The sequence below is a fragment of the Hemitrygon akajei genome, chromosome 11 (assembly GCF_048418815.1).
Source record: "Hemitrygon akajei chromosome 11, sHemAka1.3, whole genome shotgun sequence".
Classification (NCBI taxonomy): domain Eukaryota; kingdom Metazoa; phylum Chordata; class Chondrichthyes; order Myliobatiformes; family Dasyatidae; genus Hemitrygon; species Hemitrygon akajei.
Genome location: NC_133134.1, coordinates 155,299,848 through 155,316,250, shown reverse-complemented (window position 1 = coordinate 155,316,250; position 16,403 = coordinate 155,299,848). Strand labels below are relative to the sequence as shown.

Here is a 16,403-nt window from a genome sequence, read left to right as displayed (position 1 = left end):
TCTTACAAGATGTTGGCCTAGAAAAGACAGCACTTGCACGAAAGGTAATGAATTATGTACTTATGCCAACTTTGATCTCCTAATGAAATGTTTACTTTTAGGACTGAGAGCCATACAAAGAATAAAAACAAATAAGATTACAGGTTACTGTAATCCTCTATCCAGAAATGGGCATTTCCACATAAACCTACCTTTATTATAATTTACCAACATCTAGGAAGGAGACTTTGCTTGAACAAAGCAAAAGATATAGGAGTAGAACTAGACCTTTTGGCCCATTGAGTCTGCTCCGCTATTTCATCAAGGCTGATCCATTTTCTTCTCAGCCCCAATGTCCTGCTGTTTCCCCATATCCTTTCATCCCCTGACTGATCAAGAATCTATCAACCTCTAACTTAAATATGCCCAATAACTTGCTTTGGCCTCCACAGCCACCTGTGGCAACGAGTTCCACAGATTCACTTCTCTCTGACTAAAGAATTTCCTCCTTATCTCCATTCTAAATGGACATCCTCTATTCTAAGGCTGTGTCCTCTGGTCTTAGACTCCACCACCATATGAAACAACTACATGACCAGTTGCAGGTGAATTCTAAAGACAAAAAGGGTTTATGCCCCTTTCACACATTGGACCTGCTTCTGACAGAATATTGATTTCTCTGTGACCAACATAATATTCCACTACCAATTTCCTCAAATACTTTCATATTGTAGAGCTTGTTGTAGCTAGTCCAGCAACTATCAAGTAAATCCTCCAGCATCAGTAGACTCCTATAGCAGGTGGAGCAGCTTTGCTTCCTATAAAACTGATGTATTATTAGAGTGCAGGTAATACATTCAACTTACTGCCACGGATTTGTTTTGATGTCCCTGGGGAAGGTGAGTGACCTCTTTCAAATGCCATGGGATCCTGAAACATTGCCTGTTTGTTTATCATGGAGCTACTGTTCCCAGACTCTGTGTAATATTGGGGTAAATCACCCAGAATATCATCTAAAGTATCCAATTCACTGCTTGCCTAAAATATAACAGAAGAAAAAATCAGCATTATTAAAGACCAACTTCAGATTAATAGTAAATAAACACCATGTGTATGTTCAAAGCATCATAAAGCCAAATATAGCACCTCTGTTGTTTAGAGTTCAACAGAAGAAGCCCTTTATTATATCTAAAATCCCAGTGCATAACCTGCTTGCTTTAACCATAAATAGGTCATTTACAAAGAATCTCTGTTTTCAGGACTACAATGAGGATAACAATGGGATTAATTTCAATTAACAAGAGAATATATAACATATTGCCAAGTAAATGTCAATGGAATACATATAGGAAAATATGGGCACAATTGCATAAAATGTAGCTTGCAAGAACCCACTACCCAATTCCCTCATACCACCAATAATCCCAAAGTGATTTTAAAACATTTCTGATATAAATAAGCTAGGTTCAGTGAAGTAGAAGCATTATGTGAGTCTGTGAACAGATCTGAAATCTTCTTTTACTAGTTTCTGTAATTATTTGCAAAAAAAAAGTTTAACCCATGATTAAACATTCCACAACTTTTATGGTTCCAGTATCAAATCCACAGGGTAAATATATGCTAGAGACACATGATTTAATAGTTCCACAGTCTGAGCTTTCACTGACGCAACCAGATGTCATGTGGCTTTTGCTTGTGCACCTTCAGGTGATGCACTTTGATTGTGTTTGCAATTGCTATTGTTATTGCTCATCATTTCCAGAGTAGAAAAGATGAGATTTAAATCCTACACAAAACTCCAGGCTAGATTAGTCTAGCTCCTTGCTCCTTGATAGTCTCAGTCTTGTCAGAAAGCCGGTGTGCAAAGTACAAAGTACATCACCATGCATTGTTCTAAGCCATTCTCTAAAGCCTAGTCCAAAGTCATTATAATGGTTTCCTTGTAGCTGAACAACTGTGCCACAGATCCTTTAGCAAGCTTATACCTGAAATTTGTTTTCTGTGTCAATCGACCCAACGAATGCAAAACATACCTTGAAACTGATCTCAGAAATAAGCTGAGTCAATAACAGAGCTGGTGACTCAGAATGGCACAACAAATGAGACTGCAGTTCTTAGTCATGTACAAGGAGAAAGATAAGGAAGAGGACACACTGAGCATTTATGCTATAAACTGGAAGCATGGGACATAGAAACAAAGAAACATAGAAAACCTACAGCATAATACAGGCCCTTCGGCCCACAAGGTTGTGCCAAACATGTCCCTACCCTAGAAATTACTAGGCTTACCTATAGCCCTCTATTTTTCTAAGCTCCAAGTACCTATCCAAAAGTCTCTTAAAAGACCTTGTCGTATCCGCCTCCACCACCTTTGCCAGCAGCCCATTCCACACACTCACCACTCTGTGAGTAAAAAGCTTACCCCTGACATCTCCTCTGTACCTACTCCCCAGCACCTTAAACCTGCGTCCTCTTGTGGCAACCATTTCAGCCCTGGGAAAAAGCCTCTGATTATCCAGACGATCAACGCCTCTCAACATCTTATTCACCTCTATCAGGTCACCTCTCATCCTCTGTCGCTCCAAGGAGAAAAGGCCAAGTTCACTCAACCTATCCACATAAGACATACTCCCCAATCCAGGCAACGTCCTTGTAAATCTCCTCTGCACCTTTTCTATGGCTTCCACATCCTTCCTATAGTGAGGCGACCAAAACTGAGCACAGTACTCCAAGTGGGGTCTGACCAGGGTCCTACATAGCTGCATGATACTCCTATTATGATTGAAGGACTAGTAGTATGTGCAAACTGGAAGGCATTAATGCTAGTTTTATAGCAATGGTAAACAATAGTGTGGAACCTGGAATGAGGTACAAGTCCTCACTGATATATTATTGGCAGTGGAATTGTGGGGAGGGTGTTACATTAAGCAGTGACCTGAACAGAAGTGGAGTTTGAGGGAAATGTGAAGATGCATTCAATGGTCCTGAGTGCGTGCACATTTGAGAATACTAAACTACTTGTTTCAGTATATTCAGGCTTATGGTACTCAACTTTTGATGCTGGGACTTTCATAGCCAACTCTTCCTACTACCTTCTATATCATTCTGTAGCTTGAAGAATGGGGCTGTCTACTTGCATACAAGACAACTCAGCTCCTCCTGCAATAAGGAATTCTGTGCGGCAGCAGAAGACTGAAGAGCCCATTATTTCCTACGCTATGAACTATCAAGACACCTATAAGCACCAAATGCAGCTTTTATATACGTATCTTTCTTTAAAAAAAGATGCAGATCCTCTTTTTAATGCTATTATTAACCAGAAAGATAGCTGAGAAATTGGGCTTCATGCTGATAAGATGAGCCAAAGAACAGCAGCAATAAGTCTGGATGCAGATTGTAATTGATATAATGATTCCAATGCCCGTTATTCAAATTAGATGCCCTTACATACAACCTTCTGAACTGAACTAGATTAGGCAACCATTTCTTCCTACAGAAAGTATCTTTTAAATCAGAAATATGGATTTCAGCCACACCAAAATGTAATCCCTCAGCAAGATGCCACATATAGAAAAGAAGAAGCCAGAGAATTCAGGGAAGGAAACAATGTAGAAGAGGGAGATCAAAAACATTAGCTGGTTACATGTGATTAAGCGGCAATGGAATATTAACAACCACTTACACAGAAATCTAAAGCTTAAGTGATACATTCGCAAGCATTTTTAATAATAATTTTTCAAACTATGTTACACATCGCAGAGGACGACATAATTGGAAAGTATTGCAAGAGGGAAATATCCTTTCTCTATCATCTAGTAAATCAGTACTATTCACTACAGCAAGAAGCCATATGCTGAGCATAAAGAATGCTGGATAAATCTCTCTTCTAAAGTCTGATTATTTAAATAATCATGTTGTCTCTCCTTTTCCATCAACCTTTCATTGTTTCTCCAAGCTGCAACAATGAACAAGAGCATGAAGGAACAATGAAAGGTGTAGGAAAAGGAGAGACAACACTATCTATCAGAAGCTCTGGGCATAATCTTCCACTATTTAGGTCCTTACATGAAATACTAACCACTTTTAACAATACCTATTTTATTAATAAACCAAGGAACATTTGATTAATACCTTTTGTGATAAACACTCTATTTCACCAAGCTGTAAAACAGATTTTTTTTTGTCTCACCTGGTCAGTTGGCTCAGTCTTGATGCGTACTTCATCTTTCACTTGTATTGAACCGGACATCTTTGCTGCATTGCAAGAATCCATTTTGTCCATTCCTTCTATTTTGGGCTTAATATCCTTTAAAGTTAGTTCTTTTGGATCATCTTTATCCAACAGGTAGCGCAGTAGTGCATTATTTTCCTTCTTCTTCGGACTCATCTGTTCTTGCTTAATCACAGCATCACCCGCTGATGTCATGTTACCTGAGTCCTGGCACGACTCTTTACCTGTAGCCTCTGCGGTAAGCTTGGCTACTTCAGCTGGAGAGCTGCCATTATGCTTCAGCAGCTTGTGCAAAATTTTGTGTTTTTCCTGTAAAGAAGAGCCATGCAATGCAGTTGCAGATGAGCTGGCACCAGCTGTAGTTGAGGTTGAGGAAACCCCTGTTGGACTTGTGATGCCTGCAGAAGAATCCTTAATACTGGAATCTAAGTTGGAGCTTGTTAAAGAGGTCAGCCCCATATCATCCGAGGGAGAGGTCAACAACTGCAAAAGCTTTGTATGGTTTTTGTTCTCATGGAATCTTCTTTGGCCCTCTAAGTTGTCACTGTTACTGAAAAGGTTCAGATTACCTTCCTTAACGTTCTTCTGCTCAGAATGAGCATCTCTACTTTCTGGTCGACCTACCGTGCTCTCGACTTGGTTATGTTCTCCATATAGGACAGGAGACTCTTTGATATCCATGCCACCCATCTTTGGCTGCTGGATCAAACTCACATTTGGAGAAGATTCCATTTTCTGACCAGGCGATGACAGCGACGAAAGGAGAGAAACTCCTAGCCCTTCACTAATGGCTTGAAGTGCATTGAGGGAACTACTAGAGAAGGTGCTACTTCCTGTGCTGTTTACATGTCCCACCGGTGACTGGATCCCACCAGCAGAAGAATATTGGTTGGGTCCCATTCGCGGACTGACTCGATGCCTTGGTGAAAGCATCAGGTTTTGCTGGGATGTGTTCACTCCAGGGCTACTATGTGGGGGGCTGTTCATTGTGAGTGCATAGCTGTTACCCTGTAAGCCAGGTGCCTGCATGCTCGGCCCTAGGCCTATTGCACTTGTAGTCCCACTTCCTGCACCAAATCTTCCCATTTGCCCCATAGAACTGGGGTCATTCAAGCTATTTGCGCCATAGGTCATACTGTTTTGAACTGGCATCCCCTGTCCTGTTCCCCCTGATGGCATATTCATATTCCCTGTAGAGTTTGCATTTGCCGTGGCAAGTGTCTTCATCATTTCCTGCCCCATGTTGGTTTGGTTCAACCTGCAACCATTCTGTTCCCTAGAAGGAGAACAAAATTTTTGGGAGTTAAAAGCAACATCAATTAAAACTTGGCTTGATTGTAAAACTAAATATCTAAGAAGAGAATTGCAATTTTCATAACTACTGTATTTTATTCAATTAAAAAAGACGTTTCAAGAGTTTGACTTATCTGAATAGATTTATCCCTTTGTCTCTACTGACATGATTTAGTCGAAGCTGTATAGAACAGGAACGGGCCCTTCAACTCAACTCATCCACACCAACCATAATGCCATCTGCCTGCATTAGACCTACATCCCCCTAACTCCTTTGCTATCCATGTACGGTACTTTAAATGCCCTTTCAACACTGCAATTGTATCTGCCTCTACCTATTCCTGTCTTCTCATTTTATATAATCACCACCTTTTGTGTGTGAAACTTACCCTTTAGATCCTCTTTAAATTTCTCCCCCTTGCCTTACACCTATGCCCTTTAGTTGTAGACCCACCCACCCCCAATCCTAGAAAGAAAACTGATTAGCTACCCCATCTATGCCCTCGATTTTGTAAACCCCATACAAGGCTACCCTCAGCCTCCTACATTCCAGTGGGAATAAACCTAGCTGATCCAATCTCCTCTCATAAGGAAAGCCCCTCATTAATTTTATATGACTGAAAGTCATAGGTGTACTAACACAAAAAGAAAATGTGTCTTGTTTATAAAGATCTACTGAAGTGTTCTGAGCGCAAGAATTGAAATTGATAACCAAGTTCAATTTCAAACTTGACCTCCTTTGCTGTCTGCATGGAGTTTACACATTCTTATGTTTTCTTTGCACTTCCCATACACATAAAATAATTAGCCACTTAACTGCTCCTATTGTGTAGGTCAGTGGGAGAGTTTCAGGGAGTTGATGGGAGTAATAAATGAAATTAAGGTGTAAGAATTAAGATCAGTGTAGACCTGGCAGGGGCTTGTTGTTGATGCTGTACCTTCATCTCTCAAACTGGTGTACACTTGCACAAGCTATACAATGACAGTGACTGAACGTTCCTTATTGCAGAAACACCAGATAAAAATATTTTTTACTGCAGGCAGAAGAATAAAACAAGGTAGGTATAAAAACAATGGTGTGATGCAACATAGCAGACTGTGTATCTCAGTTAGGCCTATTGCAGCAGAAAGTAAAGCCCATCAGTACAAAACTCAGTAACCAAGTAGAGTTTGCAGAGATACCATAACTCTAGCACTCACACAACCATCACTGAGAAAGAAGCTGAAAATTAGATTATATATCTGGGTAAGAATTCATCCTTGGTCATACATGTAGGATATTGCAACCTATGCATGTTCTATTGGGACCAGTAAATTCAATGGAGTCAAATTTCAGAAATGGCATTTGATGTGTCTATGTGACCAGATTTTAATTTAATACATGCCACACAGAATTAATTTTAATGATATTTTCTGGAGAGTCATTAAGCATTACAGAAAAACTGCAGTTTTTCTTCTTCTTCACGTGCCTTGCGCGTTAACACACTTGGGCGATCATGGCTCTTCACATCGGGCGATCCCTCGCAGCGTCAATGATATCTCGCACATTTAGATTTGTTAGTTCTTTCACAGTGTCCATATATTTTCTTTTTTGCCTTCCTCTTCCGCGTTTCCCAGGCATACAGTCTTGTAATGTAAGGCATTCTATTTCTCCCTTTCTGATGACATGGCCCAGGAAATTAAGCTTCCTCTCATTTAATATTCTCATTAAAGATCTTTTTGTATGGGCACAATGGAGTACTGTCTAATTAGTTACCCTATCTCTATATGATATTTTCAGCATTCTTCTAAGAAACCACATTTCTGTTGCTTCTAAGTTTCTTTGGAGTTCTGGTGTTATAGTCCATGTTTCGGCGGCATACAGCAAGATTGACCAGATGTAACATTTTAGTAGCCTAAGCCTTGTTGTCATAGAAATGTGTCTGTTGGTAAAAATAGGTTTCTTTTTTGGAAGTTGGTTTTGGCAATGGCAATTCTTCTTTTTATTTCTACTTTACTTCTAGCATCTTGTGATTATAAAGCTACCAAGGTAATTAAAACTGGTCCTTTTGTTCAATCTCTTGGTTACTGATGTACAATTGGCAGTTGGGAGCATCCTGTTTTGATATTACCATACATTTGGTTTTTTTCCCACAGTTGATGTTTAGACCAAAATCTCCACTTGTTTGTACTACTTTGTCTAGAAGAATTTGTAGGTCTTCTGCAGCACTTGCTATTAGGGTGGCATTGTCTGCATTGTTGATGTTAACACCTCCAATTTTTATCCCATCTAGGTCTTCTATTTCTCTGAGAATCATTTCACTATAGATATTAAATAATTCTGGTGAGGCAACACATCCCTGTCTAATTCCTCTTTGAATTTTAGTCCAACTGCTTATATTTTAACTGCCGCCGTTTGATTCCAATATAAATTTTGAAGCAATCATTGGTCCCTTCCGTCAATGTTTAGTTTAGTGAGAATTTGAAATAATTTTTCATGTTGCACTTTGTCGAATGCTTTAGTGAAATCAATAAAAAATAAAAAGATATCATTTTGATATTCAATTGCCCTTTCCGAAAATATTCGTAGTATGAAAGTTGTGTTCCTAGTTCCTCTATCCTCAATAAACTCATATTGCAGTTTAGAAATTTCTGGCCTTAATTTGTTTTTAATTTGACTCAGAACAATTCTTAACAAAATTTTTATTACGTGACTCATAAGACTGATCATTCTATAATTTTCACAGACAATAGTTCCAGGAATTTTTGGCAAAGTTATAAATACTGATTTCAAGAGATCATCAGGTAATATATGCCATTAAACAGTTCAAAAAGAATATCTATGCCCAGATCTTCTAGGGCTTGTATCATTGCCACTGAAATTTCATCAGGTTCAGTGGCTTTACCATGTTTCATGCTTTTCATTGCTTTAGTTGTTTCTTTTTTGGTAATAGGTGGGCCAGAAATAGGGTGCTTAATATCTGGGGGTTCCCCTCTATTATCTTCAAAAAGCTGCTCCATATACTGAATCCACCTCTCACATACTTTATCTGGGTCTGTTAGTATGGATCTGTCTGCTGATCTTATGCATCTTAGCTGAAGAAATTTGGGAGAAGGTTCATGAGCTTGAAGATTCGTACGGCCAGATTTGGGAACAGCTTCTTTCGAACCGTGATAAGACTGCTGAACGGATCCTGACCCGGATCTGGGCCATACCTTCCAAATATCCGGACCTGACTTGCACCACCTTACATTCCCTTTTCTATTTTCTAATTATGATTTATAATTTAAATTTTTATTATATTTACTTTGATTTGTACTTCAGGGAGCGCGAAGCGCAGAATCAAATATCTCTGTGATGATTGTATGCTCTAGTATCAATTGCTTGGTGACAATAAAGTAAGTAAAGCATCCTCTAGAAGAGGTTTTCTTAATTCCAGTAATTTTCTTAATTTTCTTGTGCATTTCTTTGCTGTTGTTAATATGGCCTTCTACTTCATTGCATTTTTGATTCAGCCATTCTTCCTTTGCAATATTGCACAATTGTCTGGTCTGTCTGTCTAGCTCTCTGTATTGCACTTCATTATTCTTCACTAACCTTCTTTGTTCCATCAGATCTAGAATTTCTTGGGTTATCCACCCCTTGTTGGTGTGTTGGATTTCTTGTACTGGGATTATGTCCACTGCTGATTGCTGTATAGCATATTTAAATCTGTCCCAAATAGGTATTGTAGGTATTGTTTCATTTTCGTTGAGGTGTTCTACAGCTGTTTTGAATTGTTGCTTAAGTATGCTATCATTTTTAAGTTCTCCCAACATATACTTCTTTCTCTTTTTTCCACGTTTCAGCTTCTTTAATTTAGTTTTGATAGTAGCTATTACTGGATGGTGAACCACAGTCTGCTCCTGGGTAGGCTTTAGAATTTGTGATATTATTTCTAAAGCATTCATTGATGGTAATGAAATCTATTTGATTCTTTGTTCTATCTCCTGGGCTAATCCAAGTACACAATCTACGTGGATGGTTTTTATACCAAGTATTAGTGATCACTTGGTTGCTTCTGACACACCAATCAGTAAACCTTTCTCCATTTTCATTTTTCTCCCCCAATCCAAAAGGTCCTATGATGTTATCAACCCTTTCCTGTCCGACTCTGCAGTTAAAATCTCCCATGGCTAGTTTTATATCCTGAGATTTACATTGCTGATAAGCACTGTTGAGATCTTCATAAAACTTGTTGGTAGCCTCTTCATCTGCATTATTTGTTGGCGCATAGGCTTGGATTATGCTAATGTTAAGAGGTTTACCCCTTAATTTAACTAAAAGCAGCCGGTCGGATATCACCCAATATCCCATAAGACGGGAGGTCAGCGGGAGACGCTCATGGAGTGAGTACTGTTTTAGATTCGCTCCATAACCTTTACTTTTTTTAACCTTTGATCACCCTTATTCAACTTATTTTTACCTACACCAAAAGATTCTTGCTATTTTTTTGGACTTATCGTTAAGAGTTTATTGTGAATTTTTGAAGATATGTACTCAGAAATGGCTCTTAGATCTAAAGGACGAGAACCTGAGCGGAACCCGAATGGTAATGGAAAGAAGCAAGCTCATCTGTAACGCACTGAATTAACTTACGAATTGTTATTGGAGGTTTTGGATAAAAAATTTGATGAACAACAACAAATTTTTAAACAAGATATAAAGGCTTTTCGAGATTATATGGATAAGACGGATTCAGTAATTAACCAGCAGCAAGTTCTTATTGCATCTCTGCAAGAAGACGCTCGGAAACGAGATTTGATAATTGAAAAATTGCAACAGGACTTACTTTCGATTACTAAACTGGTGGAAACACTTAAAACCAAGAGTGTCGACTTTGAGAACCGGTCCAGAAGACAGAACCTATGTATACTTGGTCTCCCAGAAGGTATCAAAAAAGACGACCCCAGGGAGTATTTTGCTCAACTTTTAAAGGATGCGTTCCCGTCTGTTTTTCCAGACAGCCCGCCGTTACTTGATCGCGCGCATAGAATTATGCGTCGATCACCGAGTGCTTCAGCTAAACCTTTGGTTGTAATTGTCTGGTTCCATTATGTACATATTAAAGAGCAACTTATTCGTGTGCTCGACATGTAGATATGATTAAATTTCAAGATCACAATTTCCGCTTAGTAGAAGATTTTAGTCCTGAAGTAATGAGGGCACGGCTTCTTTTTAAACTGCTGATGTCTGAATGTTATGAGAAAAATTTAAAACCAGCGCCCTTATACCCTGCGAAGCTCAGAATTTCTCCACCAAACGCTCCTCGCCAGGTTTTTCTTTCTACATTTGAAGCAAGAAGTTTTCTGAATGAGAACTTCCCTACTGCTACGGGCTCTCAGGCCGAATGAATGAGTGATTTCGATCGTGTAAGATGGTTTTTGATCCTCCAAACCAGATTTTGTTTCTGGTTGTTGGTGTAGGTTTACTCTACACTTTATACTCAAGTTAAAGTGTTCTTTCGACATATTAATCGTTTTGTTTTACACACTTTAACCATTATACTGTATCGCTGACTATTTTCTGTTCCTTCAAAGGTGTATTTTTAATCCTTCGAAGGTGAATACTTTTTTACTAAGATGGTGGTTTTTTGATAAAACATATTTGGTGTTTTTTAAGATGGCGCTTTTTTTTTCTCTTGTCTTCTTCCTACAATGCATCGCTTATCACAGTTTAAATATTTGTTTTGGTTTGTTTGGGTTTTAACCCGATTTATAAGTTTTTAGCGATTATATTTTCTTCGGTTTTTTTTTCTACTACCAATTATATTAAGAAGTCTGGTTCTAGTATAGTGATTATAATTTTTAAAGTTTAGGTGGTTTTTTTTTTATATATATCCTTTATATATGGAGTGGTCTTCCGCTGATATGGGGGTAGGGTTAGTTTCATTTTTGCTTTTTCCCGGCATTTTTTTGGCTCTGTTTTTTTTTCTCTTTCTTGAGTGGGAGGGGGGTGGTCTTTTTTCTAATTCTATATTTTTTCTATCAGTTTTTTTTAGTTTTTTCACTTGGGCTGATTTTGAACTACAAATATGACGGCGATGTCTTCACTTCCGGGTTCGCTTTTTATTTTTGTTCTTCTTCCGGGGGCATGAGTTTGTAATTTGGTTAACCCTTTTTATACCAAAGGGTTGATTTTAGAACTATGGCTCAGACCATTAATTTTGTTTCTTGGAATACTAATGGTTTAAACCATCCGATTAAACGAAAGAAGATTTTCAAAGTATTCCAAAGACTTAATGCTCATATCATTTTTGTACAAGAAACTCATGTGAGGAAGGAGGACAACTATTGCTTTTTTAGGTTTTGGCGGGGTCAACAATATCATTCAAATTCGAATGCCAAAGTAAAGGGAGTTTCAGTTTTTATTGACTCCTCTATTACATTTGTCCAACATGATATCTTTTCGGATCCGAATGGTAGATTTTTGTTAATTACGGGTTTACTTTTTAATAAAAAGGTTGCTATGGTTAATGTCTATGCTCCAAATGTGGATTGTCCTGATTTTTTTAAGTCCTTATTTACTTCTTTACCTAATCTAAATGAATATAAGTTAATAATGGGTGGTGATTTTAACTGTTGTTTAAATCCTTTGATGGACAAATCTATATCTACTCAGACTGTACCCAATAAGTCGGCCACTTGTATCAACTCTTTTTTGACTGATAATGGAATTTTTGATATTTGGAGATTTCGGCATCCTAAGGACAAAGAGTTTTCTTTTTTCTCACATGTTTATCATTCTTATTCGAGAATTGATTATTTTTGTATTGACTCTTGTTTGATTCCTTCGGTAAATGGTTGTTATTATGATAGTATAGCTATTTCTGACCATGCTCCATTAAAACTTTCTATTAAATTTATGGACACAGTTCATAATGCTAGACAATGGCGGTTTGATTCTACCTTATTGCAAGATCCGGACTTTATTAAATTTATGAACGAACAGATCGATTTCTTCTTCTCAACCAACTCCACGGAAGATATTTCTTACGGAACACTTTGGGACACTTTTAAAGCATATATACGTGGACAGATTATTTCTTATTCTGTTGGTCTGAGAAAACGCATAAAGAAGGAAACTCTTTTATTGGTTGATAAAATTAAAGAGATTGACAAGAAATATTTAATTACTCTTAGTAAGGAGCTTTACAAACAAAGGGTTGAATTTCAAACAGAATATAGTTTATTACTTACATCTTTGATTGAAAATCAACTGATGAAGTCCAGATCTGATTTTTATATACATAGTGATAAATCGGGTAAACTATTACCTAGTCAATTGAAGAATGCTTTGGTTAAACGTCAAATTACTAAGATCCGTCAGCAAAATGGGGATTTGACAATTAACCATGATGAGATAAATAAATCATTTCAAGATTTTTATACTTCCCTGTATCATTCTGAATTTCCTCAGGATTGCAGTGCCATGTGTAATTTTCTTGGGAAATTGAATTTCCCAAGATTATCACCAGATGATCTTTCAATATTGGAAACTCCTATGACTGATGCAGAAATCAGAGGGGTTATTTCTTCCATGAATTCAGGGAAAGCACCTGGTCCGGATGGGTATACAGCAGAATTTTAAAAATGTTTTTCCGCTACTCTCTCTCCTTGGTTATATAAGGTTTTTGAAGAAGCAATTAGATTGGGCAATTTGCCACAATCTTTTTATAGAGCTTCTATTTCTTTAATATTGAAGAAAGATAAAGACCCTACTGATTGTGCATCCTATAGACCAATATCCTTACTGAATGTAGATTCCAAGATTTTTTCCAAGTTACTTGCATCCAGATTGGAGAAGGTATTACCCCAAATTATTTCGGAGGATCAAACCGGTTTTATTAAAAATCGTTATTCTTTTTTTTAATATTAGGAGGTTATTGAATATTGTGTATACTCCTTCACATAATATCTCAGAATGTGTTATTTCATTAGATGCGGAGAAAGCATTTGAATGGCCATACTTATTTAATGTGTTGGAGAAGTTTAATTTTAGTCCGACATTCATTTCCTGGATTAAACTGATTTAACATACCCCAGTAGCCTCGGTGTTTACTAATAATCAAAGATCTCCCTTTTTTCGTTTATTTCAGGGCACTAGACAAGGCTGTCCTCTTAGTCCACTATTATTTGATATTGCTTTAGAACCCTTGGCAATTGCTATCAGAGAATCACAGGATATTCTTGGTATTAATCGTGGGACAGTTATTCATAAGTTATCTTTGTATGCAGATGATTTATTATTATTTATTTCCAATCCTGAGAAATCTATTCCTGCAGTTTTATCATTGTTGGCTCAATTTAGTGATTTTTCTGGGTATAAGTTAAATCTTAATAAGAGTGAATTGTTTCCTTTAAATAGACAGGTCCCAATTTATGGAAACTTACCTTTTAAATTAGTTAATGATTCTTTTATTTACTTAGGGATTAAAATCACAAAAAACCACAAAGACTTATTTAAGGTTAATTTTGTACCCTTAATTGATCAGATTAAATGCTTTTTTACTAAGTGGTCACCATTATCTTTATCTCTGATAGGTCGAATTAACATTATTAAGATGGTTATTTTACCTAAGTTCTTATATATTTTTCAAGCGGTACCAATTTTTATTCCGAAATCTTTTTTTACTAATGTTGATTCAAAAATTTCCTCATATATTTGGCAGAATAAAAATCCTAGGTTAGGTAAAATATACTTACAGAAGGCAAAGAAGGAAGGTGGATTAGCATTGCCTAATTTTAGATTTTATTATTGAGCAGTTAATATCAGGTATTTGATATGTTGGTTGAAAGATTGGGATGGATCTTTTAGCCCTCATTGGGTGAGCCTGGAAATTAAATCGGTACCAGGTTTTGCACTGGGTTCTATTTTGGGGACTTCTCTCCCTTTTGCTCTTTCTAAATTGCCGAAACAAATTGACAACCCAATAGTTAAACATACTTTACGTATATGGTTTCAATTTCGGAAATTTTTTGGGTTGACTCAGTTTGTTTTAAATATTCCTATTGTAACCAATTGTTTTTTCCACCCTTCAATTATAGACCAAGCTTTTTTGGCTTGGAAGACTAAAGGAATACTACGATTTTCTGACTTATTTTTGGATAATTGTTTTATGTCTTTTGAGCAGTTATCTAATAAATATAATTTGCCTAGATTTCATTTTTTTAGATATTTACAGATTAGGAATTTTTAAAATACTGTACTTCCTACTTTTCCAAACTTTGTCTCTTCAGGCATTTTGGAGAATTTGTTTGAATTAAACCCCTTTCAGAAAGGGCTTATATCAAAACTTTATAATATAATTATGAAGATACATTCAGAGCCCCTTTATAAGACAAAAAATGATTGGGAAAGAGAGCTCAACATTATTATTCCTATTGAGAATTGGGATAAAATTCTTCAATTAGTTAATACATCATCTATATGTGCTAAACATTCATTAATACAGTTTAAGGTTGTACACAGGGCTCATATGTCCAAGGATAAATTGGCTCATTTTTATTCCTATATAACTCCTATTTGTGATAGATGTCAATCTGAAATAGTGTCTCTAACTCATATGTTCTGGTCGTGTCCGCTTTTGAAAAAATATTGGAAAGATATTTTTGATATTATCTCTGCGGTATTGAACATTGATTTACAACCCCATCCTATCACCGCAATTTTTGGTTTACTAATGATGGACTCACTTCATTTATCTTCTTCCGCTTGTCGAATGATTGCATTTCTTACACTAATGGCTAGAAGATCTATTTTGTTGAATTGGAAGGAAATTAATCCTCCTACTGTATTTCATTGGCTTTCTCAAACTATGTTATGTTTAAATTTAGAAAAAATTAGAAGTGGTGTATTTGACACTTCTACTAAATTTGAAAAGATATGGAGACCATTTATTCAATATTTTCATATGATATAATAGGACCCTGTTCCAGGCCTATTTGATTTTCCAGTTTTGATTGCATATATGTCAAGAGGATCGGAGTTGACGACACTGATGATTTTGTATTTTTATGAGATATTATAAACAGCCCCTTTTTTTTCTTTTTTTTTCTTTTTCTCTTTTTTGTTTTTTTTCTCTTCTATTAGTTATTAGATTTTTAGATTAGTTTTTTGCATAATGATTTTTTTCTTTTATATTATGATACACTTAGGTTTGCCTGGTCTATTTGTATATTGTATCATTTATGATGTGGGAATACTCATTTATACTGTAATCATTGCTCTTGTAATCTTTTAGTTAGTTGAAATATGTATGCGTGTAATCTCATTATCTATGTATCAATTTTATTTTGTTGTTATTATTAATGATAATAAAAAGATGGAAAAAGAAAGAATATCCCATAAGACATTTTGATACTTGTTTGTTTAAAATAATTCCAACTCCATACATATGCTGTTGACCTCCAGAATACATTATTTGAGAACTATTCTTAGTGAATTTGCCACTGTCGGTCCATCTAATTTCTGACAGGCCTAAAATATCAATTTCCAGCCTTTTCATTTCATTTAATGTATTGTCCAACTTTCCTTTCTGGTGAAGTGTACGGATGTTCCATGTTGCTACCCTTAGCCTTTCCCTATTGCTTACAGTCTCTGGATGATGGTCTGGTGTCACCTGCAGCACATGACTACCCCTACCGAGTGAGGTGTTGTTCTGTTGATTAGAATCAATCCCATTCACGCTGTTGTCTGGTTTCCTTCTTTTGTTTCTTTCCATGATTGACCAGGCAGAAATTTCAACAGTCGTTTGCCGTTGCCTTCTGTTGCCCCAGTGCTCATCTAACTAGAGCATCTGACCTCTACTGGTGTTCCCAATTGGGAATCATACTCGAAACGTCGCCCAACCTTTCCTGTTGTTGTACAAAGACAATCCTC

General features: G+C 36.8%; 1 protein-coding gene across 14 annotated transcripts in view; it reads right to left on the bottom strand.

The window, feature by feature from the left end:
* Positions 1-16,403, bottom strand: part of LOC140736158 (nuclear receptor coactivator 3-like) — a 218,645-nt gene that overhangs the window by 26,546 nt on the left and 175,696 nt on the right. For all 14 annotated transcript variants that reach the window (XM_073062009.1, XM_073062023.1, XM_073062010.1 and 11 more), the window contains 2 exons: positions 4,169-5,486; positions 846-1,017 (listed from right to left, as the gene is read on the bottom strand). In XM_073062009.1, the coding sequence (XP_072918110.1) occupies positions 846-1,017; positions 4,169-5,486 (1,490 nt within the window). The remainder of the gene's footprint in view (positions 1-845; positions 1,018-4,168; positions 5,487-16,403) is intronic.